The sequence below is a fragment of the Citrus sinensis genome, chromosome 5, assembly GCF_022201045.2.
Source record: "Citrus sinensis cultivar Valencia sweet orange chromosome 5, DVS_A1.0, whole genome shotgun sequence".
In the NCBI taxonomy this organism is placed as follows: domain Eukaryota; kingdom Viridiplantae; phylum Streptophyta; class Magnoliopsida; order Sapindales; family Rutaceae; genus Citrus; species Citrus sinensis.
In genome coordinates this window covers 16,142,350-16,167,740 of record NC_068560.1, presented here as the reverse complement: position 1 = coordinate 16,167,740, position 25,391 = coordinate 16,142,350, and the positions used below count along the sequence as shown (strand labels likewise).

Below are 25,391 nucleotides of genomic sequence, written 5' to 3'. Positions count from 1 at the left end.
CCCTCCGACGCTCAAGTCAGCGATTTGGGTCTTACTTGGAAAAACCCATACCACAATTCATGTGGCTTAATTATGATTGCTTCAAACAAAAAGCTTTTAAGTAAATTTAAAGGAAAAGAATTCAAAATAATCAATCTTAAAGAAATCATAGGCGAAAGGAAAATTTCCCAGTTGGTAGAGAGAGAAAAAGATCCAATGGGTTCAATTCCCCAGAGAGAGAGAGAGATGAAAAGGCCTCCCCTAGAATTCTCAAGAAAACTACTAATTTTCAGCCCACTAAGAATATGGTCCCTAATATTTCGGAGAAAATATTTTGACTGAGTCGTGCTTCCTGGTAACCTCCTGGTCGAGGTGATGTGCTCGAGGTGACCAACAACATTCTGGTCGAGGTGATGTGCTCGAGGTCACCACATATTATTCTGGTCGAGGTGACCAATAATATCCTGGTCGAAGTGATCTGCTCGAGGTGACCAATAACATCCTGGTCGAGGTGATGTGCTCGAGGTCACCAAACAACATCCTGGTCGAGGTGATCTGCTCTACCATTTGCTCACTTTTACTTTGAGGGGAGCACGATAATGTATGAGCAAACACCTTTATCTTGGTCACCCTATTTCATTCCCTAAACACCTAATAAGGACCGCTTCTGCATGTATTGTTCATTTTCTTAATTACCTTCATTATTATTTTCGTTTTCAATCTATCAAACTTCAGTTTCTTAGCATTAATCTAATTATGTACTTCATCTTGAAATCCTTAATTTACTCATCAAAATGTGAACGCTTAGTGTATCATTTTTACACTATAAGAAATAGTTGTATTACCGACCAGACATTTCCACAATATACTATTCAAAATAAGTACTTTTTACAAAGGTATTGTCATTGACGAGCCGTTGGATAAATATGAAAAGTATCATACCTTGGTGATAAAGAAAATTCGTTTGTCGGAAATGGAATGTCGAGCCCAAAATTACTCTAAACTTGGTGAAGTTAGATTTTGGCCCAATTTGTTTGAAAGTTTTATACATAAAGCACTTTTTTTTTTTATTTAATTTGTGCAATCTGAAGGGAGGTATTGTAAAATTAACATAAATAAATGTAATATGCCAATACCGTTTAAAACAAAAAAGAAATCATGAAATTGAAAAAAATAAATAATAATAATAATAATCATAATAACAACATTAAAAAAAAAAGGAAATTACGGAGAAGAAGAATCGCTTCTTGATCTCAACTCTCAATTTCAATACAATCTCTGAATCTCACTTCTCGATGGGGCGAAGAAGGATCTGTCTCCATTCTTCATTCGCATTTACTCAGTGGTAATTAATTCTTCACTCTCACTCGCCTTATTTCCTGCGGATTTCTTCATTTTCCTTCACTGTTCATTTTTAAGGTTCCATTGTATTTCCATTGAGTTTGCAACTGTTCAATTGCTCGATCCTTATTAGTTTTGGGACTTCAATGACCATAGAAGAAGATGATATCACAGACAACTCTTCCTTCTTTTGTCTTTGTTTTTTTTTATTTGTTCATGCATGTTTCCTTTGCTGATTTATTTACTTATTTCTTTCTCTGACTAATTTATTGCATGATATTTCAATTGATGTATTACGTTCATGTTATGTTTATGGATGCTTGCTCTACTGTCCTAATTTACAATTAAATTTTACTCTGTCCTTAGCTATCGATTCACAGTGGTGTGTCATTAATATGTACTTTTGTCTTATTTTATATTTCATTAACTATTATTTCAACAATTGCTGGAGGTGTCAAATAATGAATTTGTATGAGCTTCAGTCCAAGGTAATTATCATTTTCATTTCATGTTATTTGATCTCTAGGTTTATTTTATCGTTTCATCTAAATTATTTGGAATGCATCAGCTGATTTATTCTTAATTTTGGAACGAATTTGATGCAACGGATGGTTGTGTAGGATGAGTAGAGTATCTCTCTAGGGTAACAACCTGAGCTATAAGTATGTATTTAGGGTGTATAATATACCTTTCGAAGTTCGCAACGAGGGGAATCTAATCTAATACTGTAGCACCGCATTAGTCTCGTGGTTCAATTGAAAATTATATTTATTTCATATAATTTTACAAGTTTAAGATCTATTTTCCTATTGTTTTCAGGATTTTTATCTTTTTTTTTTCTAGATATAGAATTTGAGTAGCATTTATCTTTATTTCAGTTAGGAGAATGTTATTATGTATTCATATTTTAGGTTTACTTATTTTGGTAAATTTGTGATATTTAAGTTTAGTTTAAAAGAAGTCCAAAACCTTAATTTTTTTATTCAGACTTTCATTAACAAAATATAAAACTTTCGAAAAGAGAAAATACTCGTCTGGTACCTATATTTTAATTTCAACGCTTGTTTAGTTTTTATATTTTGAAAAATACCTCAATATACCTTGATATTAAATACGTTACATTTTTTCCTTAAATTTTATTTACGTTTACAATAATATCTTGGCAATAATATTCTTAAATTAATTAATTTATTTATAAAAAAAGTTAATTGGCAAATTAATCAATAAATATCAATATGAAATTACCAGTATTTTTTGTACTTTTACAACAATCTTGCTAATAATTCTTTATAAATAAATTAATATCAGCCATCTTAAAGTAATGTTTAATATTCTTAAAGCAATCTTACTAATAAATGCGTAAAAAAATTTAATTTGCAAAATTAGTCCTAAAACTAAAATAATAACATAAAAGTTTTTATTAATATTTATTTTGTTTAAGGCTGGCTAGATGAATTACCATTTTTTCTTTTCATTAATATTCCCAAAAATATTATTCCAAGAGTATTATTATAAAAAAAAGGGTAGAAACAAAATATATTTCACAGTAGGGGTGTCTTGAGGTTGAGGCACTTTTTATAAAATATAAGAACTAAATGCGCTCTTAAATCAAAATATAGAGACTAAATGAACATTTATTCCTATTAAAAAGCTTGTGTTTCTCTATCTTTTCAATCTCACCGTTTTTGTTTCCGTGTCATCATAAGTTCTAATGTTTGGATCTCAGCTTTATGTCCAAATTTTACATCATTGAAGGTCTTTTGATCTGAGTTAAGATCATAAAATTATACTTGCATTGGTCAGGTTATACGAAAATTGTACAAAATAATATTCTTATATAACTGTTGTCCTCTGTTATTACGGAATCCCCAAGTTCTGAAGAAGATCGAAATCAGGTCTCTCTACTGTGAAGCCCCTGGAATAAGAGCTCCAAATGTGTTACCGTTGAAAGCATGGTAGAAAACTTAGTACTCAATTAAGACTCTTTATGGCTTCAATGTTTTACTTAACATGAAAAATTCTTTCTAGCTTGCATCATTGTGAAGATAAATTGTCGTAGTTCTGAAAATGAATTAATGTTACCAGCAAAAGTGGATAAGTATTAATGTTACCAGCAATCGATTGGTGTGAGCACCAACAACCATTTTCATATTTAACCCTTTAGAACAGTAACACAAAATATGGCAAGTGGCAACCACATCAAATAATCATATTGTTGGTAGATTTTGAAAAGCTGTCATTTGCTTGATATATATTTGAATATTTCAACAGATGCATCTTTTCTCTACTCACGGGGCGCGTTGAGTTAGAAACGGTTTGAATGTCAATATTACTCCAAGTGCCTCAACCAAATTCAGAATGAAAAAAAACCATCTGTTTACCTGCACTTTAGTTTAAGCAGCTAATTAAGCTAATTAGCACAAAGTAATTCACCAACTCGTGAGAAATTTCATTAGTAAATCATCATACCTGGGAGGAAACCAGCATCTTGACGCTTTTGTGACCAAGAAAATCTGCCAGGACCCGATAAATCAAGTTGTTACCCAACAAATGATGAATTTAATCATGCTTTTTTTTGGGGGGGGGGGGGGGGGAAGGGAAATAAAAATCATAACATCATTTACATATAATTTTACAAAATCAATAGGACACTCACAGAGCACCTCCTACAGCTGGACCGGCAGTTTTGGCATAAACCAACAAAATTTGATGCTGTTCCTTTTGTTGTGGGATAAACCAACAAATTAAATTTAAACTTTGACACATACAAAATTTGAAAAAGCTGAAAGCATGTAAATTTACTAAACAAACAAAAGAAAAAAAATATTTACGACTGCTCTGTTTTGCAGAAGGAATAATCCAGTTATTATAGACACCTGATGTTACAATTCAGGAAAAGTAAAAATGAATTACAAAAATTCTAATAAAAAGACATAAAATAATTTTATACATACTTGCTTATGGATAGGGATCAATGATTAGGATATCCACTTACAGATAAAACATTCTTCATTACAGATTTATCAATAAGGCACGGCTGAACCCAGATAACATTGCTATGGAAGTGTAACTTGTCAAAAGAGGTAACGATAAAACCTGTACATACATAGATAATTACGTCACCAAATCCATGAAGAAAAGTATTTTATAAACAAATATGTTTGAAACAAACTATCAAATGGTCTAAATGCCACATGGTGTTCAAAATTTTACCCCTGCAATAAGCAGTTTTGTGGGGTTGATGCATGAGAAAACAAGTTAAGAGGAACGAGTAACATTTTCAGTTTCGTAATAAGTATAAATGGGGAGCAAGAGTATCAGTTTTACACCTGAGATGGCAAGACCTTGGCCGACATTTTCAGTTGAGTCACTCAGACCTCCCGCACTTCCCCGGCCTGACAGCCCAAAGTGAAAATATCTAAAAGAACAGTTGCAACATTTACCCATTTGATTATGATTCAAGAAATACACGAATGGAGAAATTATTGGAATGGTTAGTTATTGTTTCAGTTTGTTAAGCAAGATAGTTAGAGTTACTGATGTGTTAGCTGGGCTGGCATAAGTTAGTTATTTTGTTAGCAGTTTGTTAGTGCACACTGCTCAACTCTCAGGTGCTTAGCTCAAGCATATGGAATCTAAAATGTTCAGGAACTTGTATAAATACATTTTTAATCAGCTAAAGAATGTATGATTCAGATTTATTCATCAAATCCAGCTCTTAGATGATCTCTGTTCTTTCTTTCATTTTCTCTCATTTTCTTAATTACCAAACAGATTAGAAACTTTAACTTGATATCCGATCCTGAGCTATCAATTCTCATGGCTTCGTCAAGCTCAAATCAGAATACAAACTCCTATGTTTCCTCGTTTACTTTCACTTCACCCATCAAACTGGATCGATCGAATTATAGGATCTCGAAATCACAGGTCTTGTCTTCAGTCCGTGCCAATGGACTAGAAGATCTACTTGATAGATCAAAACTCTGTCCTAACCAATTTCTTTTTACTGAAATTGAAGATTCAACAGCTGAAGCACAGACCAATCCAGCATTCACTTCGTGGAAGAGAAACGATCAATTGTTGTTGAGCTGGTTAATGTCATCCATCAGTATCGAGATCCTTAGTCTTGTGGTAAACTCTCAAACCTTACTTGAGCTTTGGACTAATCTGGAACAACAATTTGGATCTGAAACCTTTGCCAAGAAAATTCATTTGAAGATGATGCTTAATATTCTCAAAAAACGGCTCCTTGTCTGTGACTGAATCTGGAGCGAACAAGGAACCTATGAAATGCTTTGAATGTACCTCCTAGGTCGTATTTACTATACTAGTTAGGAGAAATTATGATGTTAAATTATTTGATAAATACTTAATATAATTTGAAAAATATGTTAATTTTGTCCTTCACTTTATAATAAAAAATTTATAATATATATAAATCATTCATTCTATAAGGTTCCGATCGGAAGAAATCAGCACCTTATAATGCATGATTACCCGTATGTCAAGTTTGGCGATTATAAGTCATCATCACAATAACTTTGGACTTTAATATTTAAGTCTCTGTTTGGGACCAATGTATGGCAGTTGGACAACACATCACTCAATTATAGAGTGTGAAATATTGATATTGTTCTTATTATTTTATGTAATGTATAAACTTTTCCTTTTACTTTTGTTTGTTTATTTATTTTTTATACTTAATAAATATAAATTTATTTTTTTAATATTTAACAAATAGTCACGGTCAGACAATATTGTTAGAAAATAATGAACGATGACCCAAATCCTTTTATTTTACAAAAATAATTTCAATTCACAACAACTATAACGTTACATTACCAAATAAACACTAAATATTTTGATGACTGTAGTTTATCTTTCATCCATAGCATGAAGAGTATGAAATATGATCTCAAAACAAAGAGTACGACATGCCGTGTTGGGTTTACAGAAGAAGTGTACGCCATGTCATCCGAAAACTAAAAGGCACGTATGACAACCAGATTCTGTCATCTCTGATTTGCTTACACTTTAAGGATGAATTCTGTGTTTTGAGTGACAATTAAAAGCTAGAGTGAGAATTAGAGAGAGAGTTATATATTCTTATTTATTCCTAGTCTCTTGCTATATTGTGTAGGTCTTTTGTGACTCCAATAATAAAAACTCTCAATATTTTTTTTGATAGAGCAATATTTGTTAAAGCATGAAGAAAGGCAGAAATATTGTAAATCCATCTCAACTTTTCTGTTTATTGTGGTCGCTGCAAGCACTGGCTGTTTTCTTGTTGAACTTTGTTCCCTTTTGCCATCAGCTCTTTGCATTTTCATTGGATCAAGCGACCCTTTTCTTGCTTCAATTTCTGATCTCAAAAGCACTTTGATTCTCTTCTGTTACACTGATTTTCTCCTTGTTTTGTACACATATTATTTCTCTTTTCCATTCAGCCTTGATTTGCTTCTACTTGAATATCAATTGCCCAGTCGTTGAACCTGTTGTATTTTTATTTCGTTTACATCAAATAGACCAAAAAAAAAAAAAAGAGAGATGGTGGATAAAAGTCTAAAATCTAATTTGATTTAGCTAAGATGTCCAATTTAATACTAAGAACAATGTTAAGGATCCCAATAATTGAGTCTCAACTGATATGATAGTCATTTATTAGATGATCGAAATATTAATTTTACTAGTTATAGAATTCATTATCTAATAAAAAATTGACACATAACAATTGGGTCTCAAGTTAGAATTCTACTATCGAAATTCCTAACATTATTATAATATTAAAAATTCATCAAAATAATATCTGTTATCTAAAAATAAAAATATAAATATAAAACCATAGATTTACTCTTCAATCTTCGTGATTTGGCCGATTTCTCTTAAAGCTTTGGTTTCTTTAGAAGTCCAAGGAGAAATAGTAATAAGATTAAAAAAGCAATGAAGTAAAACTTTAAAATTTTTATTTCTTTATATTTTTATCGGTCATTTGACCGGTACTGGCGTTTGATTTTCTGACCGAGCTACTGTTTAGTTCTAAGTTTTGGCAATTAGAACTGGTGGATGTCGACTGTTCAATAATGATGGCAGCATTTGACTGGAGTGTAATTGACGCAGTGGAATAAGGATCACATATCTCAAACTTTAGGTGATGATATTGTTAGATATTTCATTGATTGAGGATCACATGTTTTATGACAACTATTGTTAGATATTTTATTGACTTACTATGTAAGTCAAGCAATTATTTTTAAATAATGATATTATAATTAAAAATCAAGAAATATTTATAATACTTAAAGACTAATTCAGATTATTATTTTTTTATATGGCTTAATTATTAGCTGACAAATAATTAAAAGGTCATACAGAACAACATTTTTAGGTCAAATTTGTATTCTAATATGACACAACTTGTACTTTCATTCCTATGCTAAAATATATCTAACCTACTAATAGTCAAGAAATATATCTATTCATCACATACTTGTTAGAAAGATTATCTACTAATTAATCATTGAGACGAGATTACGAGTCTCAACATAAATTAGGATAAAAATTAATACATTGAAATTCAGAACATTTCTTTTTTCTCCTTCTGCAGTTTAAAAAGGAGTCGCCCACTAGTATTGAAATAATTTTATCAGATTCGCTTGAAAGTAGTTTTACGAGCAAGCAGTTTTTCCCTCTTGATCCCCGTATTCGTCAGCTCCTACTCTTTGCCTTCAATTCCCAATCAAGTAGTATCAGTTTTTGTTGTCAGCTCTCTTGAATTTCACTGGATCAAGTTTTCTCTTGGCATCTGTTTTGTTGTAATCTCCAGTCTTTGTTAATTAGTTTCTCTCCATTCCCAATCTTGTTGTGGCCTGCTGTTGTCTCTGTTTGGTTCCATATCTACCCTTTGTACTTCTACCGTGTCAAGATATCTTCATTTTTTCCATCTCTATTACCAGTCAATATTTTTTCCGTCTTTCTTCTGCACAATACTTCAGTTATTTTGATTGGTTCCCTTTGCCTCTATTATCTAAATCATTCCTTATATTAATTCAATCAGTTCTCGAACTAGAAACCTTTTCCTTGTTTCCATCTTCTCACCAGATCCATAACAGCTTTTACTCTTTCTTTCATTTCTCCGCTTCCACAACCGGATAAACTGTCCATCTTCGTTGTTTCGTTTTTTTTTTTTTTTTTAACTCTCTCTGTGTTTCGTTCGTTGTCTATTTTCTTGTCAGAACTTTGAAAAAAAAAAAAAAGGATCCACGATGGTGGAAAGCATTGTTACTGTTGTTTTAGAATTTTTGAAATGCTTGGCTCCTCCAACAGAACGCCGATTTGGTTATTTGCGTAACTATAAAGCCAACGGTGAGAATCTCAAGGCAGAAATAGACAAGCTCAAGGATGAAAGGAGAAGCATTCAGCACAGGGTTTCTGAGGCTGAAAGAAAAGGGGAAAAGATTGAAGAGAAGGTTGAGAAGTGGCTGGTTCGTGCGAACAACACCATTGAGCAGTCAGCCAAATTCATTGACGATGAGGAGACAACAAATAAACGATGTCTCATGGGCTTGTGTCCTAATTTGAAGACCCGCTATCAGCTTAGCAAGGAAGCAGAAACAAAGGTGAAGGCCATTGTTGAACTCAAAGAAGAAGCTGGGAAATTTGATGATAGAATTTCGTACCGTACCATTCCGGAGGATATATGGCTCAAGTCTCACAAAGGCTACGAGACCTTCGAATCAAGACTTTCTACTTTGAAGGCCATACAAAATGCATTGATCGATGTTGATGTCGGCATCATTGGGGTCTACGGCATGGGCGGCATTGGAAAGACGACACTGGTGAAGGAGTTTGCAAGGCGAGCCATTGAAGACAAGCTTTACGATATGGTGGCTTTTTCGGAGGTTACCCAAAGTCCAGACATAAAAAAGGTCCAAGAGGACATTGCGGAAACGTTAGGCCTACAGTTGTCCGAGGAAGCTGAGTCTAGAAGAGCTAGTAGACTATATGAAAGATTGACGAATGAGAAGAAGATCCTTGTGATTCTGGATAACATCTGGAAACCTCTTGATTTGGGGACTATTGGAATTCCTTTTGGAGTTGAGCACAGAGGATGCAAATTATTATTCACAACAAGAGATCTCGATGTGCTGTTAAGGATGGAATCAGAAAAAAACTTCTCGATTGGCATTTTAAATGAACAAGAAGCCTGGAGATTGTTCAAGATAATGGCAGGTGATTACGTGGAAAATCGTGAATTAGAATCTACAGCAACAAGTGTAGCCAAGGCATGCGGAGGTTTGCCTATTGCCCTAACCACAGTAGCAAAGGCACTGAGAAAAAAAGAGCTGCCTGTGTGGAAGAATGCCTTGCAAGAACTCCAAACGCCTTCAGAGGCAAGCTTCGACGAAGGAGTACCAGCAGAGGCATACTCAACAATTGAGCTGAGTTACAAGTACTTAAGAGGTGAGCAACTCAAGAAAACTTTTTTACTGTGTAGTCTTATTACGCCAGCACCAATTATGGACTTGTTCAAATATAGCATGGGCTTGGGTGTATTTAAAAGTGTCCATAAGCTAGAAGATGCACATAACAAATTAGATGCATGGGTCCATCAACTAAGAGACTCTTGTTTGTTGCTTGAGGATGGTGGCAGTAAATACTTTTCTATGCACGACGTTGTTCGCGATGTTGCCATTTCAATTGCATGTCGTGACAAAATTGGATTTGTGGTGAGAAATGAGGATGATTGGAAATGGCCAAATGCAGATGAATTAAAAAAATATCTTGCAATTTCTTTAAAAGATAGTATTATTAATGACATTCCTGAAGGGTCCGAATCTCTACAACTTGAACTTCTAGTCATGTCTCCCAAGAACTCTTTTGCTGTGCCTAATATTCCTGAGAACTTCTTCAAAAGGACGAAAAAGCTTCGGGTTTTGGATTTTAATGGAATGCGGTTATTGTCATTGCCATCTTCAATTGGTCTTCTAGTAAATCTTCAGGCACTCTGTCTTAATCAAAGCATTTTGGGAGGCATAGACATAGCCATTATTGGAAAGTTGGAAAATCTAGAAATCCTCAGCTTTTTGCAATCTGATATTGTAGAGTTGCCTAAAGCACTGGGTCAACTGACTAAGCTAAGGCTGTTAGATTTAACAGACTGTTTCCGTCTGAAAGTTATTGCCCCAAATGTCATATCAAGCTTAATCCGATTAGAAGAATTGTATATGGGTAATTGCTCCATTGAATGGGAGGTTGAAAGAGCCAACAGCAAAAGAAGTAATGCTAGCCTTGATGAATTGATGCATTTACCTCGGCTAACCACTCTAGAAATTGATGTAAAAAATGAGAGTATGTTACCAGAAGGCTTTTTGGCCAGAAAGCTCGAAAGGTTCAAAATACATATTGGAAATGGGTTATTCACACATCCCATGATTGCTGGACAAAATTGGTTTAAAAGTCGGCAGCACTTTTTGATCGACAGAGATCGTAAGATTTCAAGAGCATTGAAGCTCAAGCTTGATTTTATGGACATTTGCTCCATGAAATTGCAGGGCATCAATAACGTTGAATGCTTATGGTTGGACAAGCTGCAAGGCATCGAGAATGTTCTTTTCAATTTGGACACGGAGGGCTTTTCACAATTGAAGATTCTCTGGGTTCAAAATAATCCAGACTTCTTTTGCATCGTCGATTCAAGGGAGATGGTCGCTTGTGATGCCTTTCCTCTTTTGGAGTCACTTATCCTTCACAATTTGATCAACATGGAGAGGATATGTGTTGATCGGCTCAAAGTAGAGTCTTTCAACGAACTCAAAACCGTAGAAGCATATAATTGTGATAAGTTGAGTAATATCTTTTGGCTCTCTACTTCAAAATGCCTTCCAAGACTTGAGAGAATTGCAGTTATTAATTGCAGCAAGATGAAAGAGATTTTTGCAATTGGGGAAGAAGTTGATAATGCAATTGAGAAGATAGAGTTTGCTCAATTAAGATCTTTGAGTCTGGGGAATCTTCCAGAGGTTACAAGTTTTTGCCGCCGTGAGGTGGAGACTCCTTCTGCATCACCGAACAGACAAGTGTCACAAGAGGAATCGACGACTATGTATTGCTCCAGCGAAATCACTTTGGACATTTCAACTCTGCTTTTCAACGAGAAGGTGCGTAGGCTAACATTTTCTTTATATATATATATATAACAGACTTTATTCTATCATGCGTTCTGTTTTGATGTCATACGTGGAAAATAATTAAATCATTTAAAGATTTGAAAGAAAATGGAAAAAAAAGGATAAAAAGAATCTCACGCGCTCACTAATTGAGCTCTTAACAAGTAGTATGAATTAGAATGCATTCTCAGCTGTCAGTTGGAAATTGATTCTGACTTTGCATTAATTTGTAATCAAAGAAGAAAATTTCAACAAGTGCTTCCCATATGGATATTGGATCTAACGAGAAATTCTTATTTTTTTAGGTTGCGTTGCCTAACTTGGAGGCTTTGGAGATATCTGATATTAATGTCGACAAGATTTGGCACTACAATCAAATTCCGGCGGCCATGTTTCCTCACTTTCAAAGTTTAACACGATTAGTTGTGTGGTGGTGTCACAAACTGAAATACATATTTTCAGCGTCTATGATCGGAAGCCTTAAGCAGCTCCAACACCTAGATATACGAGACTGTAAGGATTTACAGGAGATCATTTCTGAAAACAGAGCAGATCAAGTGATCCCTCATTTTGTCTTTCCACAGCTCACCACTTTGATGCTCCATGATCTACCAAAACTTAGATTTTTGTACCCTGGAATGCATACTTGGGAATGGCCCGCACTAGAAACTCTTGTAGTGTATGGTTGTGACAAATTAAAGATATTCGCTGCAGATTTATCGCAGAATAATGGGAATGATCAACTTGGTATTCCTGCACAACAGCCCCTATTGCCATTGGAAAAGGTATGAAGCCATTTTCTAGATTTTTTATCCATAGCTTATTTTTAACTTTGAAAAATATGACAAAATATCGATAAATTAATGCTCAATAAATTGAAAACTTTTATTATACAATAATCTTTGCTAGTCTAGACTAACGGATCAATGTGGTAGATTAATAATTATATAAACTTTTTTAGGTTTAGCATTTGTAAAAGAATCTTGAGTCTTTCCATATAGAAGAACTTACAAAATAAATTAGTAATTTATTATTGTGCAATAAAATAATTTCGAGTCAGTATAAATCAATCTTTTTTCCCTAATTTCTTTTTTACCTCTAAAATTAACATATAAAAAATCATTTAATACTCAATAAATTAAAAACTTTTATTATACAATAATCTTTGCTAGTCTAGACTAAGGGATCAATATGGTAGATTCATAATTATATGAACTTTTTTAGGTATAGCATTTATAAAAGAATCCTCAGTCTTTCCATATAGAAGAACTTACAAAATAAATTAGTAATTTATTATTGTGCAATAAAATAATTTTGAGCCAATATAAATCAACTATTTTTCCCTAATTTCTTGCTTTACCTCTAAATTAACATACAAAATAAATTTTATCAATAATTCAATTTTTTTTAACATATAATATAAAACAAATATTATAAAGTCACTGCGTGTTACCGTAGATCATCAATTGACCTCATTAGTTATTATGATTAATGATGATCAGATCGTACCCAACTTGAAGGAACTATCACTAAGTGGAAAAGATGTGAAGATGATTTTGCAGGCCGATTTCCCACAACACCTTTTTGGCAGTCTTAGACGACTAGAGATTGCTGCAGATGACTCAGCTTGTTTTCCAATCTGGAACGTACTTGAGAGATTTCACAATCTCGAAATGCTCTCACTGCTTTTTTTTCCATCCCACGAAGAGCTATTTTCGATGGAAGGATGCTTAGAGAAACATGCGGGGAAGTTGGCAATGATAAAAGAATTACAGCTGTACTGGCACTATCATCTGGAGCAGCTGTGCAAACAAGACTCCAAACTTGGCCCCATTTTTCAGTATCTTGAAAGTCTGAAAGTATTTCATTGTCAAAGTCTGTTAATTCTATTGCCATCATCATCGGTATCTTTTGGGAACCTAACAAAACTTGTAGCTTTCGGTTGCAAGGAATTGATACGCTTGGTAACATCCTCCACAGCAAAAACTCTGGTGCGACTCGTAGCAATAGAAATATATGGATGCAGAGCAATGACAGAGGTGGTAACAAATGACAAAGATGGAGTTGAAAAAGAAGAGATTGTTTTCCGCAAATTGAAGACGTTGGAACTGTTTGATTTAGATAGCCTCACAAGTTTTTGCTCTGCCAATTACACCTTCAAATACCCATCTTTACAAGATTTGCATGTGATTGGTTGTCCCAAGATGAAGATTTTTACTACAGGAGAATCAATCACGCCTCCAAGAGTAAATGTCTGGTATGGAGAGACAGAGGATCGATTGCTTTGGACCAATAATGATCTAAACACAACCATACAACAATTACATGCTGAAAAGGTACGGATATACATAGTACTCTCTATCTCCCATGGAAACATTTTACAAAATTTGTTTTTTTAATAAAATATAGATAAGATATTTGTTATAAAGTAAAAGTTTAAATTGATGAATAAGAATTTTATTTTCAGCTGTTGGCGGTGCAGTCGGTGATCTCTACCCATTACTAATTTCATAGGCTTCTTATGACTTGGGAGTTGTGAATTTTTAGAAGAAAGCCTCAGCTGGTAATTAATTTTTATTTCATTTATTTGATCTCATGGCTTGTTTCGCAATTTCATCTGAATTATTTAGAATGGGTCAATCGGCTTACTGTTAAATTTGGAATGCAATTTTAATGATTCGTTCAGACTTTTGTGGACAGATTTTGCATCATTGAATGTCTTCTAGTCTAGTTTAATTTGAGTATTTTTTTTCTTTTTTTTCTTTTTTTGAGAGTTCCCCTTGTTTTCTAAAATTTTATAATTCCTTGCATACTTTGTATGATAAAATTTCATTAAAAGCCTTCATATTTTATAATTCCTTGAAAACATCATTGCTGTTCTGTTATTTTAGTTTGTTCATTTGGTTTGGTTTGCTTCACACCTATCTTTCTTTGGAAACTTTTTTTTTTTTTTATGATCTTTCCAAATGCTCTTCCCTATGAACACATAATTAAGAACAGCTGAAAATCATTCATCGGATAAAAAATTAAAAATAAACAAAATCTAATCAGAGCATTATGCCTAGAACAAATCCTTAAACCATCAAAGCAAAACTCTTCGCTATGAAAAACTATATTGTGGAAATATTGTTTGAAAACGTTGGATACCAAGAAAGGGACTAATTTGGTCTAGTTTTATGAGAAGTATAGAAGAACGTTGTTTTCTCAGTTTTTCCTGTTAGAACTCATTACTCTGTGATTGTAGAATGTCTGGATACTGATGAAGATTCAGGTAACTCTTCTCCTGTGCGTCATTTGAAATAAGTTTTTTTTTTTTTTGGTCATATCTCCTACTGGGTTATAGTTCATACAAAGAGAAATTCTTAAATCAAGCCGGATACTGGTCGAAACAAGTGGGGAAGTAGGCACTGATAAAATGGTTAATCCTGTCCAGACTTAATCATTGAAGCAACTCCAAACTGGACTCCATTGTAAATATCTTGACATTCTAAGACTATTTTACAAGCATTTAAGTCTATTCCCATGATCATCTATATCTTTTGGGAATCTAACAGAACTGTTGGTTTTCTATTGCAAGGAATTGTAACATCCGTCCACTACAGCAGAAAGTCTAGAGCGGCTCGTATCAATGAAGGTAGCTGGATGCAGGGCAATGACAGAGGTGGTAATAGGTGACGGAGAAGAAGATGGAGCACCAAATTTACTTTAAATTAATGAATGAAAGAATTTATTTTCTGCTGTTGGAGGAGTCGTCATCTCTCTCGACATAGTACGATGTGTTTTGATCCCATAGGCTTTTTAATATATTACCTTGTGTTGTTTGATCTCTAGGTTTATTTTATCGTTTCATCTTATTATTTGCAATGCGTCAGTTGGTTTATTTGTTAATTTTGGAATGAAGTTGATGCAGCTGATGGTTGCATAGGATGAGTAGGATATCACTCCTAGATCATAACTTGAGCGGGTATCTATTCGGCTAGAAATTCTGTTTATTTCGTAGTTATTTTACAAAGTTTTAAGTTATTTTCTTATTTTTTTATTATTTTCAATATTTTTATATTTTTTTCTCTAAATATAAGATTTTAAGTATGATTTATTTTATTTTTCTTATTTCAGTTAGGAGAACGTTATTATGTAATAATATTTCAAGTTTGCCTATTTTGATAAATACATAATATTTAGAATTTGCATAAAAAGGGTCCAATACCCTAATTTTGTTATTCAAACTTCTATTAATAAAATTTCAGACTTTTTAAAAAATTTTCTCTATGTTTTCAATCTCAACATCTATGTTTCCCTTTCATCATAAGTTCTAATGTCTGGTTCTGAGCTAGCTTTATGTGCATATTATACATCATTGAAGGTCTTTTGATCTGAGTTATGATAAAAAAATTATGCTCGCTTCTGTCTGGTTGTATGAAAATTGTACAAAATAATATTCTTATATAATTTTTGTCCTCCATTGTTACAGAATCCCCAAGCTTTAATTTGCTTGATATATATTTGAATATTTCACGGGGCACGTTGAGTTAGAAACGGTTTGAATGTCAATATTACTCCAAGTGCCTCCACCGAATTCAGAATGAAAAAAATCATCTGGTTACCTGCACTTTAGTTTAAGCAGCTGATTAAGCTAATTAGCACCAAGTAATTCACAAACTAGTGAGAAATTTCATTAGTAAATTATCATACCTGTTATTATACCATAAACCAACCAATTAATTTAAACTTTGGCACATACAAAATTTGAAAAAGCTGAAAGCATGGAAATGTACTAAACAAACAAAAGAAAATATATTTACCACTGCTCTGTTTTGCAGAAGGAACAATCCAGTTATTATAGACACCTGATGTTACAATTCACGAAAAGTAAAAAAGAATTACAACAATTCTAATAAATAAGATATAAAATAATTTTATACATACTTGCTGGTGGATAATATAACCTAAGTATATGGATCAATGATTAGGATATCCACTTACAGATAAAACATTCTTCATCACAGAAGCACAGTTTATCAAAAAGGCAAGGCTGAACCCAGATAACATTGCTACGTAAGTGTAACTTGTCAAAAGCGGTATCGATAAAACCTGTACATACATAGAAAGTTATGGGACCAAAACCATGAAGAAAAGTATTTTATAAACAGATATGTTTGAAACAAACTATCAAATGGTCCAAATGCCGCATGAGGTGTTCCAAGTATTAACCCCTGCAATTCGTGTTATGATTATTGGCCCAATAATCCTCTCGACGTAAGGGTACAGAGTAAGTTGAAAAACAAGGAGAATGAAACCTATAGTAAGTTCAAAATGAGGACAATCGTCAAGCAGTTTTGTGGGGGTGATGCATGCGAAAGCAAGTACAGAAAACAAGTAACATTTTTAGTTTCGTAGTAAGTTTGGTGCTGATCGCGCAATACTTCACATGCATATGCCTCGTGGTGTAAGAGAAGTTTGAGCACAATTATTTGCAGGAACTAAATTGGAATTATCAACAAATACCCCCAATCAACACCTTTATTGGTCCAAGTAAACCATTCAAAGCCCCAAGGAGATTTGAAAACTTTTATATTGTTACTTTACTTTTAAGATTAATTTGGCAAAATAATTATTAGAAAATTATTGTAAACATATTAAACATTCTTTAAGTTGGCTGATATTAATTTCTTTATAAATAATTATTAGTAAGATTGTTTGACAAATACAAAATATATTAGATCTTTTGTATTTATGTTTATTGGTTAATTTGGTCATTAATATTTTTGTAAATAAATTAATTAATGTCAAGAATATCGTTATAAGAATATTATTGTAAAAGAAAATAAACAAATAAGGATAAAAATATAACATAATTAATAGTAAGAGTGTTTGATTTATTTTTTGAAATATAGGAAATAAGTAAACACTTAAATCAAAATATAAGGAATAAACGAGCATTGACTCAATTAATTACCCTCATAATTTATAATATTGATATTTGAGCGTACAGGAGTGAGGAGTTCATATCTACAATGAAGAGGCTCTAAACAATAATGAATGGGCACTCTATACCAACAAATATTAGTAACATTGTAAAAATGGCAATAAGAATAGCCTGTAATAGCTAATCAGCACAAAGAAAATTAGCAATAAAATCAACTGGTATGAGCACCATCATCACCATCATCATCATCACAAGTTTATAGCCGCCCCAAAAACTGATGTGGAACCCAAAAGAATCAATTTGGTTGAAGCATTCCCAAAACTTAAAATGGCTGAAAATTAAAAGATCTTCCCCTAGTCGTGGCGCTGAGCTAAAAACGGCTTGAATGTCATCAATACTCCAATTGCCTCGACCACATTTAAAACGAAGAAAACCATCTGGGAACCTGCACTCAAAATTTACGCAACTAAGAAATTCGATCTTCATAATATCCTAATGCAACATTGTAACAAACTTGGCACGCAAGTCTAAATCTGCGTCCTACATCTATGTCATCTCAGAAACCACACAATCAGTGCTCTATTTCAGGATATATTCAAGTTCACTTTTATAGTTTAGCCAACATGAGACTAATAATGAGAGTTTTCTTTGGCATCATACCTGGGAGGAAGGAAGCATCCAGACGCTTTTGTGCCCATGAAAATCTGCAAAAAGCCACATTATATAACCACGACCAATCAAATCATGTGTTACATTCTTTTTAAGAAAATAATATATCTTGATTTAAGGGTAAGCGAAACGACCAAAACAATTGTTTGCTTACAAACAGGCATCTCATGGTCTGTTTTATGATAGAAAAAGAGGGAAAATGCTATCTAACTACTCATTCGACCTTGAATAGTTTCTCAGGCTTAAAGAATCTATAAGACTCACATAATGCAACTGTTTAGCAAACCTAGGACAATAGTATAACTGAGCCTTAACTATAAAATTGGATATAGCTAACATATATAAAATTGAGATTCATCTCATATCTGGAGTTAAGCTCCCTTCCAACTAGGTAGAGTCTTTAATCATTACAGGACATATTGATAGTGTCTTTAATCAGTTCATGCTAGGAATGCACTTACGAGTTAATTTACATTGTCCACATACAGTTTAATCATTTCTAGCAGACTCATTATCACCTAAAACAATTGGGAGAAATCAATAGGACACTTACAGAGCACCTCCTCCAGCTGGACCAGCAGCTTTGAAAAGTGACATTCCAGTCATAGCAATTCCATTAGCAGCTCCTCTTTGATCCTGGTCCTGTTGAGCCATACGTTTTCAGATCAACTCGATATATATATATTACTTTAGGCGAACCATAACTTGACAAACCAGAAATGACATAACTGAAAGTATAGGTTAAAACTCTTACCACTGCTCTGTTTTGCAGAATGAATAATCCAGTTATGATAGATACCTAGTTATAAAAAAATCGAAAAGTTACTACAAACACTTATAAACAAGATATGAAGGCAATGATTTTAGAAATATGGAATCTGAATTAATTCAGAGCATTATTGACAGACTAAATCACTCCGATTTCTGAGTCCAGAAAGATGAAAAGACACTGTTCCAAACTTCTAGTGAGATCAATAAGTCGAGAATTAACGAACCTCTCACCAACGTGAAATATGCTTCCTCATGCATGGATACATATTGTCCAATATAATTTTACTTTTTATAATTTATGCTCATTGTGCGATGAGTGGGAATTGCTCTGGAAAATGTTCCCATTTTCATAACTTATACTCATTCTTACTGCAACGAAACAACCAGATAATCAACGTATCTAAGGGGAATACATCCACTTTCTACAATCTATAGTTATCTAATTGCTACAGACCTATGCTCAGAAAGCATACCGAAAGTATAATTTAGTCATTCCAGAAGAATCACACCTCTTATTGACTAATCAACTGAAGTACAAATTACAGATACAGATGTCAAGATGTATAACCTAGTTATATTCCATTTAAGAGTGCAGTAATTATTTGACGAGGAAACAAGTAGTTTGTAAACATCTGACAATTAACCCCATTAATTTTCACCAATTAGAACTGCTTGATATCAGTAGTCAATTACTAGAAAATAGTTTACAGCATAATCATAGTCTAAGAAGTATATCAACTTACGGATAAAAGATTCTTCACCACAGAAGCACAATTTAACAAGAAGGCAAGGCCGAACCCCGATAACATTGCTATATAAGGGTAACTTGTCAAAAGAGGAATGGTCAATACCTGTAAAGAAGAAATTGCGTAACCAATAGCATAAAGAAAAAAGTTTTCAAACATATATGTTAAACTAACTAAATGCTCTTTCAAATAAAAAAAACTAAATAAATGCTACACTGTGCTCAAAATTTACCCCTGCAATGCGTGCTACCATTATTGGCCCAAGAATCCTCTCCAAAAATGGGTATAGAGAAAGTTGGAAAACAAGGAGGCTGAAACCTGTTATTTCAATAAGAGGACCATTGTCAAGCATATTTGTAGAGCAATCCATAAATTTTAAAACTTAGAAAAGAGCACTTGAAGATACAATAATACAAGTACAACCTATTATATAACTTAATCAACGTGGCAGAAGGATTAAAATACAAGGCCACTTAATCAAGCTGAGCCACTTTACATAAAAGCTTAAGGCCATAAGTAAGGGCCCAATAATAGTATTTAAGCCCTAAAAAACAAAAAGAAAAGAAAATAATAGTATGTAGACTCTAACAAGGTCCTTGTCTTCTCTATGCGACACCTTCCATGAAAAGAGATTCTGCCTTTTCACAAAGATTGTTCTCGTAGAATGTCAAGAAAGAGATGGTAAACGAAGAAATGCTGAAGGAAAAAGGGCTGACAATATTTCTTTCACAGAACTAAAAGGAAAGCTATTGAAGACAGAGACAGTGGCAGTTTTAAGGGTTCAAAACACATGGATTGAAGGGTTTCACTTTCACAGCTAAGATCAAAAGGCTAGTAGTTCACGTCAGTACAAGTGACTGATTTCCTTCTTTTTTTTTTTTTGTTTGACTCATCATGTGACTGATTCTTGATGATAGAATTCATCTTTTCAGTGACAATTTAGGTTGATAATTGCAGAGATTGGTGGTCAAGGAGTTAATTGTCTTTTTCGAGCAAGACAGAACAAAGAACTAGCATGTTAACTACTCCTGTAATGTCTTTCTTCATTTTTTATTAATGTCCATCTTATCAGGTATCCATCTTATCAGTAATCTATCACAATAAATGCATCTGTTATCCATTAACAAAACATTGCTAGCACAGAAAATGCCTCCTCATAAGTGGTCTGCAAACCTAAGAGAGTTCGTTCGATTTGAATAGTAAAAAAAAAATTAAAGAAAAAAACGATAATCAATTTTAAAAGGCAGAATATGAGTGTCCACTTTTGTACCTGTTATAGCAAGAACTTCACCAACCATTTGAGTTGAGTAATTCAGACCTCCAAGCTTCTTAGGGCTGTTAGCCCACAATGAAAATATCTGTCGAAGAAAAAAAGTCACAACATTTAGCCGGTCTGATAATCAGTAAAAATAAAATGTACACAGATAGAAGAAAGATAACCAATAGAAATAGAAATAGAAATATAGTAACCAATAGAAATAGAAATATAGTTTCTTTGCATATGAAGCTCAGCGCAACTACAGTAGTATTAATACCCCTTCATAGCTAGAAGCTTTGGATATGAAATAGTAGCATGAATGGTCATAAGAAATCAAATTTTGAAAGATTATGTAAACCGTGACAATATCCAACACATCACAAGTAGGACAAATACTTATAGCCATATATATGTTATTATCTAAAAATGGATGCAGACATACAGATCATTATTAAGGGCAGAACAAAAGGCATTTCAATTTTAACACTGATATTCATGGGGAAAAGTGAAGAAAAAAACAACATATTGATAACTAAGAACTAATTCAATGAATACGCCAAAAATATCTTAAATGAAGTAGAATTATACCTCTGAATAAGCCATATCATGAAGTGAGAAAACACAATAGACAATTATAGAAGACATTAAGGGCCAATTCTTTAAGAGGCTTTTCTTAGGTGTTGCCTCTCTTCCTTCTTCTTCTTTAACTTCTGCAGATGCAGATTCCAAAGCATCATATGAGACATCACATGAATCATCATCATCATTGTGCCTGTGCAATGTCTCCTGCAATAACCAAACATATTTTAGGACAAACTGATAGCATGTTATGGTTTCAGATTAGTAAATATGAGACAAGCATGTGTAATACATACATTAATATGTCTCCAAAAACTCAACAAACAATGAACAAAGATGTTTTAAAATTTAATGGTTCTCTATAACCTTTCTAACCCCAAGATACCCATGGATCTTTTATGCAAATCAAAAATCAGGAACTTGAGCATAAATGAAGAGAAAACAACTTTTTTGGGCAATTATTGTAATACGTTAGAGAAATTGAGAATTAGAGGCTAAACACTCCCAAATATATTTCAAATTTGTTCATGATTGTTGTAATATCAAAGATCTATGACTCTTGAGGAATAGTGAGAGGTGTGAAGATAGATCAGGCAAGGGTAAGGTATCAGAAAAGAAAATTCCTATTTAAAAAAGGTCATTGTGCATATAACTCCTACTGTACTCCTTTCAGTCCTGCATATACACGCTTTACCTCCTGAGAGTCTCACAAAACATTAAGGCAGAGAAAAGTCACATCTAGCTGTCAAAGAAGAAGCTGACGGAGAATAACTTATGAGATCAACTTCAAACTCACACTAGTTATTACACATTCAGACAATCTTGATATTTATGAAAGAGTAACTTAATAGTACATCCCACTTAAGAAAACTAAATGGTCAAATCGACAATTCTATAGCCTGACAAATATTTGATAGATATTTCTCTAGAAATAAATAACAAAAATTAACATACCGGAAGCCAGAAAGCAGCAATGGTTACCCCAAAAGCAAAAAGTGATATGCAGAGGCAAGGCAAGAAATAAGGAAATCTGCACAACATTTTTCAGAAGACCATCATCCCTAAAGAACCCTCCAGAAAAAGTTCAAAAGAATAATCAAGCAGTAAAAATTCACTTACTTTCCAAACAGAGATTCGCTTGAAAATAAATTTGGATATTTCTCTGCAGGCTGATTCCAAAATTAAGAGAAACATTAGAACTATACTGCAAAAGGAGGAAAAAGAAAAGGATGCAGCCACATGTATTTGCCAGCACACAAGATCAAAGCATTGGAGTACCTGAGCCAGAAAACCACCTAGTGCTGGACCAATAATCAATCCTATTCCCCATGCTGTGCTAACCTGAATCAATCACACATAGTTCTCAATTCCGACGCTGAAATAATTTTCTTAAGATCTTAAATCATACATAGACCTGTAAGCTCACCGTTGACAGTCCTAAAGCTTGGTGCTCCTCACGGAATATTTCACATGCATATGCCTGGTCATGAAAGAAGTTAAGCATAGATATTCACAGGAAATCAGAAAACCAATGAAGAAATGACATACAGTACGAATTGTAAATACCTTTATTGGTCCAAGTAAGCCATTCAAACTCCCAAGAAGAAACCTTGTTAGTACAGCCATCCAAAAATTCACACTGAGCCCAAAGAGAGTGTTGAAAATAACCCTGAGACCATTTTAAGTCAGAACGTTGTGAGAAAGAATAGATCTGCAGTGTCTGAAAATAAAGTAATCCAGAACTAATTGCCAAAGTATCATTTTTCAGTTTGATATGAAAATAGCAGTCACTTACACTGAGGCAGTCCCCATTATTATAACAGGTTTTCTACCATAGCGGTCAGCCACTAATCCCCAGAAAACAGATGTCAAAGCTCTGCCAAACATAAATGAAGACCCTACAAGGTATCAAAAGGTTTGTTAGGATAAATTCTTGAAGAACTGAAAAATGATAATGAATGACGCTATAAGCACAGTAGTGTATTAGATTTCGTGTCATGAAAGAGAAAGAACAGAAAACAAGCTCACCCACATAGCCAGCATAGGAGCCAATATCTTCCTCTCTTTTCGCAATTTGAAAATCCTTAATCTGAAAATAGGTAATAAACAAAAAGACTACTTTAAAAGTGCAATCAATGATCAAATATGACAGATTAGGCTTTGTGTTCTTATATTTCTAGCTTCTCAAGCTAGTAATTTCACGTCTAATGTAGGGATCTCTATAAAGCATTACAGCAGATTATATGAACCCTTGCATGAAACTAGAAGCAAAATCATTGAGAATACAATAAGACTAAAGTTGATCCTACTAAATGCGGAAAGGCCTGTCCAGGAAAAGAGATCAAATGTAGAACAATGACATTACTAAACTAATTATAGAAAAATATGAAACAGATTACCTCTTCTGCTCTGTATATAGAACAACAAAGCAGTTTAACTCACCATAAAGTAAAGGAACGGGAAGAGTGACGATATCGGCAGCGCTGAAAAATTGAATAGAAGAAGGGCATAAGGGATACTATATACAAGATTAATCGCACAATGTAAGAAAAGTTTAACAGCTACTCAAACAAGTGATGCAGCAAACCAACCAAGTGCTGCAACAGAGCATTGAGCTCTTGCAATGATGAAGTAACAACCATAAACAAAAAGAGACACTACATTAAATCAACAACAGAACTTGTTTCCAACACTTTATGCAGTGTACACAACAATCACTCAATTAACATAGCAAGCTAAAAAATTGTCATCACGGTGACTAGGAACCACCACCTTTCTGCTTAGCTTTTGTTATGCCAAACCCAGAGGAGTAATACCAACTACCTCCGTTAAGTTTTATAAGAACCTAATGGGTAGAAACTATCAAATTGAGGTAGAAATGCGAACTCAAACTCGAAGGAAATCGTTTTAATTCGCTTTATTACTCAATTAATCTCCTTCAATGAGCCCAATTCACTCACAACCTCTAAACTAACCACAATAATAATGCCAAAAGCACTACACTCCAAGAAACATGTAATGCAGAAAATAAAAATCACCGATCCCCTGTTTGACCAAAAAAATCATTAAAACTTGATAAATTTGCAAGATAAACAGGGGAAAAAAAAGAAAAAGAAAACAGCCCTTTAAAGCAAAAAGCGAGAATTTACCAGTGCAAAGCACAATAATCCATATAGAAAACAGTTCCGTAATAGGCAAACCGCTTTTCGTGTCTTTAAGTTGATCAACTTTACACCCTGGGCAATTCTCATAATATCTCTTCTCGTTCTTCAAAAATGGCTCTCTCAACTTCTCCTCCCCTGCAGCCATTGAATCTCAGCTCAAGAAACTCTTCTGCGTCTGTCAAAATACAAATACAACTCATCAGCAGTTCTTTAAAAATGGGTAACAATTATATACACATATATATGTCAGAATCTGTTCGTATTGTCACGTCTCACATGGCATCTCATGCAAAGGTGGACTACGCATTAAAGCCAAATAAAAAATAAAAAAATACAACATACATAAAAAGAGAATTTCCTTCTCCTTGTCCTTCTCCTCCTTCTTCTCTTCACTCGCAGACGCAGATGATTTTGCTTTGTTACCGTGTGTTAATAAAAATGCATGCCATCTATTTAATACCAGATATGTTTGTGTGTGCGCGTATTTATATATAACAAAAAACGTGGCATCATGATTGCGCGGGCGGGAACTTGTACTGACTAGTAACTTCTATGACTCATCCATCTCATTATTACTGTAATTTTGTGTTTACGATCTACTCTATTGTTTTGGGGTCAGTTTAGTAATATTGTACCTTTAGATAAATATCTTTAACTATATTTAGTAAAATTTATTTTTAAAAATATTGTAGTAAATTTAAAAAATGTTATATGTTTTTAATAAATTTTAGGAAAAATATCCACCGTCCACCTATTTTTTACACATTTTTCAAAAATACACAATTCCTTCAT

The 25,391-nt window shown here is 33.5% G+C and overlaps 2 protein-coding genes and 1 long non-coding RNA gene across 10 annotated transcripts; 1 reads left to right on the top strand and 2 right to left on the bottom strand.

The window, feature by feature from the left end:
* The first annotated feature begins 7,788 nt into the window (after positions 1–7,788).
* On the top strand, positions 7,789–15,310 carry LOC102622036 (disease resistance protein At4g27190-like). 6 transcript variants are annotated; one of them, XM_052442714.1, is made up of 6 exons: positions 7,792–11,477; positions 11,792–12,271; positions 12,989–13,822; positions 13,954–14,049; positions 14,830–14,956; positions 15,064–15,310. In XM_052442714.1, the coding sequence occupies exons 1-4, from the start codon at positions 8,583–8,585 to the stop codon at positions 13,990–13,992; spliced, it is 4,248 nt and encodes a 1,415-aa protein (XP_052298674.1). In that variant the 5' UTR covers positions 7,792–8,582; the 3' UTR covers positions 13,993–14,049; positions 14,830–14,956; positions 15,064–15,310. The 6 variants fall into 6 exon arrangements, with proteins under 6 accessions (XP_052298678.1, XP_052298677.1, XP_052298676.1 ...); XM_052442717.1 differs by lacking the exon at positions 14,830–14,956 and having other exon boundaries at positions 7,791–11,477; positions 13,049–13,822; XM_052442716.1 differs by lacking the exon at positions 14,830–14,956 and having other exon boundaries at positions 7,791–11,477; positions 13,037–13,822.
* A 237-nt stretch (positions 15,311–15,547) lies between these two features.
* Positions 15,548–17,146, bottom strand: LOC127902771 (uncharacterized). The gene is made up of 3 exons (XR_008055347.1): positions 16,470–17,146; positions 16,289–16,333; positions 15,548–16,090 (listed from the first exon to the last, which is right to left on the bottom strand). It is a non-coding gene; the product is annotated as an uncharacterized LOC127902771 (long non-coding RNA).
* Positions 17,147–17,425: 279 nt separating this feature from the next.
* LOC102621538 (protein ZINC INDUCED FACILITATOR-LIKE 1) lies at positions 17,426–25,091 on the bottom strand. 3 transcript variants are annotated; one of them, XM_015528143.3, is made up of 18 exons: positions 24,942–25,091; positions 24,585–24,774; positions 23,878–23,918; positions 23,464–23,524; positions 23,231–23,333; positions 23,002–23,104; positions 22,862–22,915; positions 22,714–22,776; positions 22,555–22,604; positions 22,390–22,465; positions 21,445–21,642; positions 20,869–20,956; positions 19,831–19,916; positions 19,596–19,703; positions 18,836–18,880; positions 18,635–18,723; positions 18,073–18,116; positions 17,426–17,857 (listed from the first exon to the last, which is right to left on the bottom strand). In XM_015528143.3, the coding sequence occupies exons 2-18, from the start codon at positions 24,742–24,744 to the stop codon at positions 17,766–17,768; spliced, it is 1,461 nt and encodes a 486-aa protein (XP_015383629.2). In that variant the 5' UTR covers positions 24,745–24,774; positions 24,942–25,091; the 3' UTR covers positions 17,426–17,765. The 3 variants fall into 3 exon arrangements, with proteins under 3 accessions (XP_015383629.2, XP_015383630.2, XP_006471270.2); XM_015528144.3 differs by having other exon boundaries at positions 24,938–25,068; XM_006471207.4 differs by lacking the exon at positions 24,942–25,091 and having other exon boundaries at positions 23,468–23,524; positions 24,585–24,635.
* Positions 25,092–25,391: the final 300 nt, after the last annotated feature.

Bases quoted from the DNA above. Each gene is read 5' to 3' on its own strand.
- LOC102622036 (XM_052442714.1), top strand. From the start codon at position 8,583: ATGGTGGAAAGCATTGTTACTGTTGTTTTAGAATTTTTGAAATGCTTG. The intron at 11,478-11,791 runs GTGCGTAGGCTA...TTATTTTTTTAG, and splicing joins CTCTGCTTTTCAACGAGAAG to GTTGCGTTGCCTAACTTGGA. The intron at 13,823-13,953 runs GTACGGATATAC...TTTTATTTTCAG, and splicing joins AACAATTACATGCTGAAAAG to CTGTTGGCGGTGCAGTCGGT.
- LOC102621538 (XM_015528143.3), bottom strand. From the start codon at position 24,744: ATGGCTGCAGGGGAGGAGAAGTTGAGAGAGCCATTTTTGAAGAACGAG. The intron at 23,525-23,877 runs GTGAGTTAAACT...ACCTATTTTCAG, and splicing joins TCCCGTTCCTTTACTTTATG to ATTAAGGATTTTCAAATTGC. The intron at 20,957-21,444 runs GTATAATTCTAC...TTTCTTCGACAG, and splicing joins ATGATATGGCTTATTCAGAG to ATATTTTCATTGTGGGCTAA.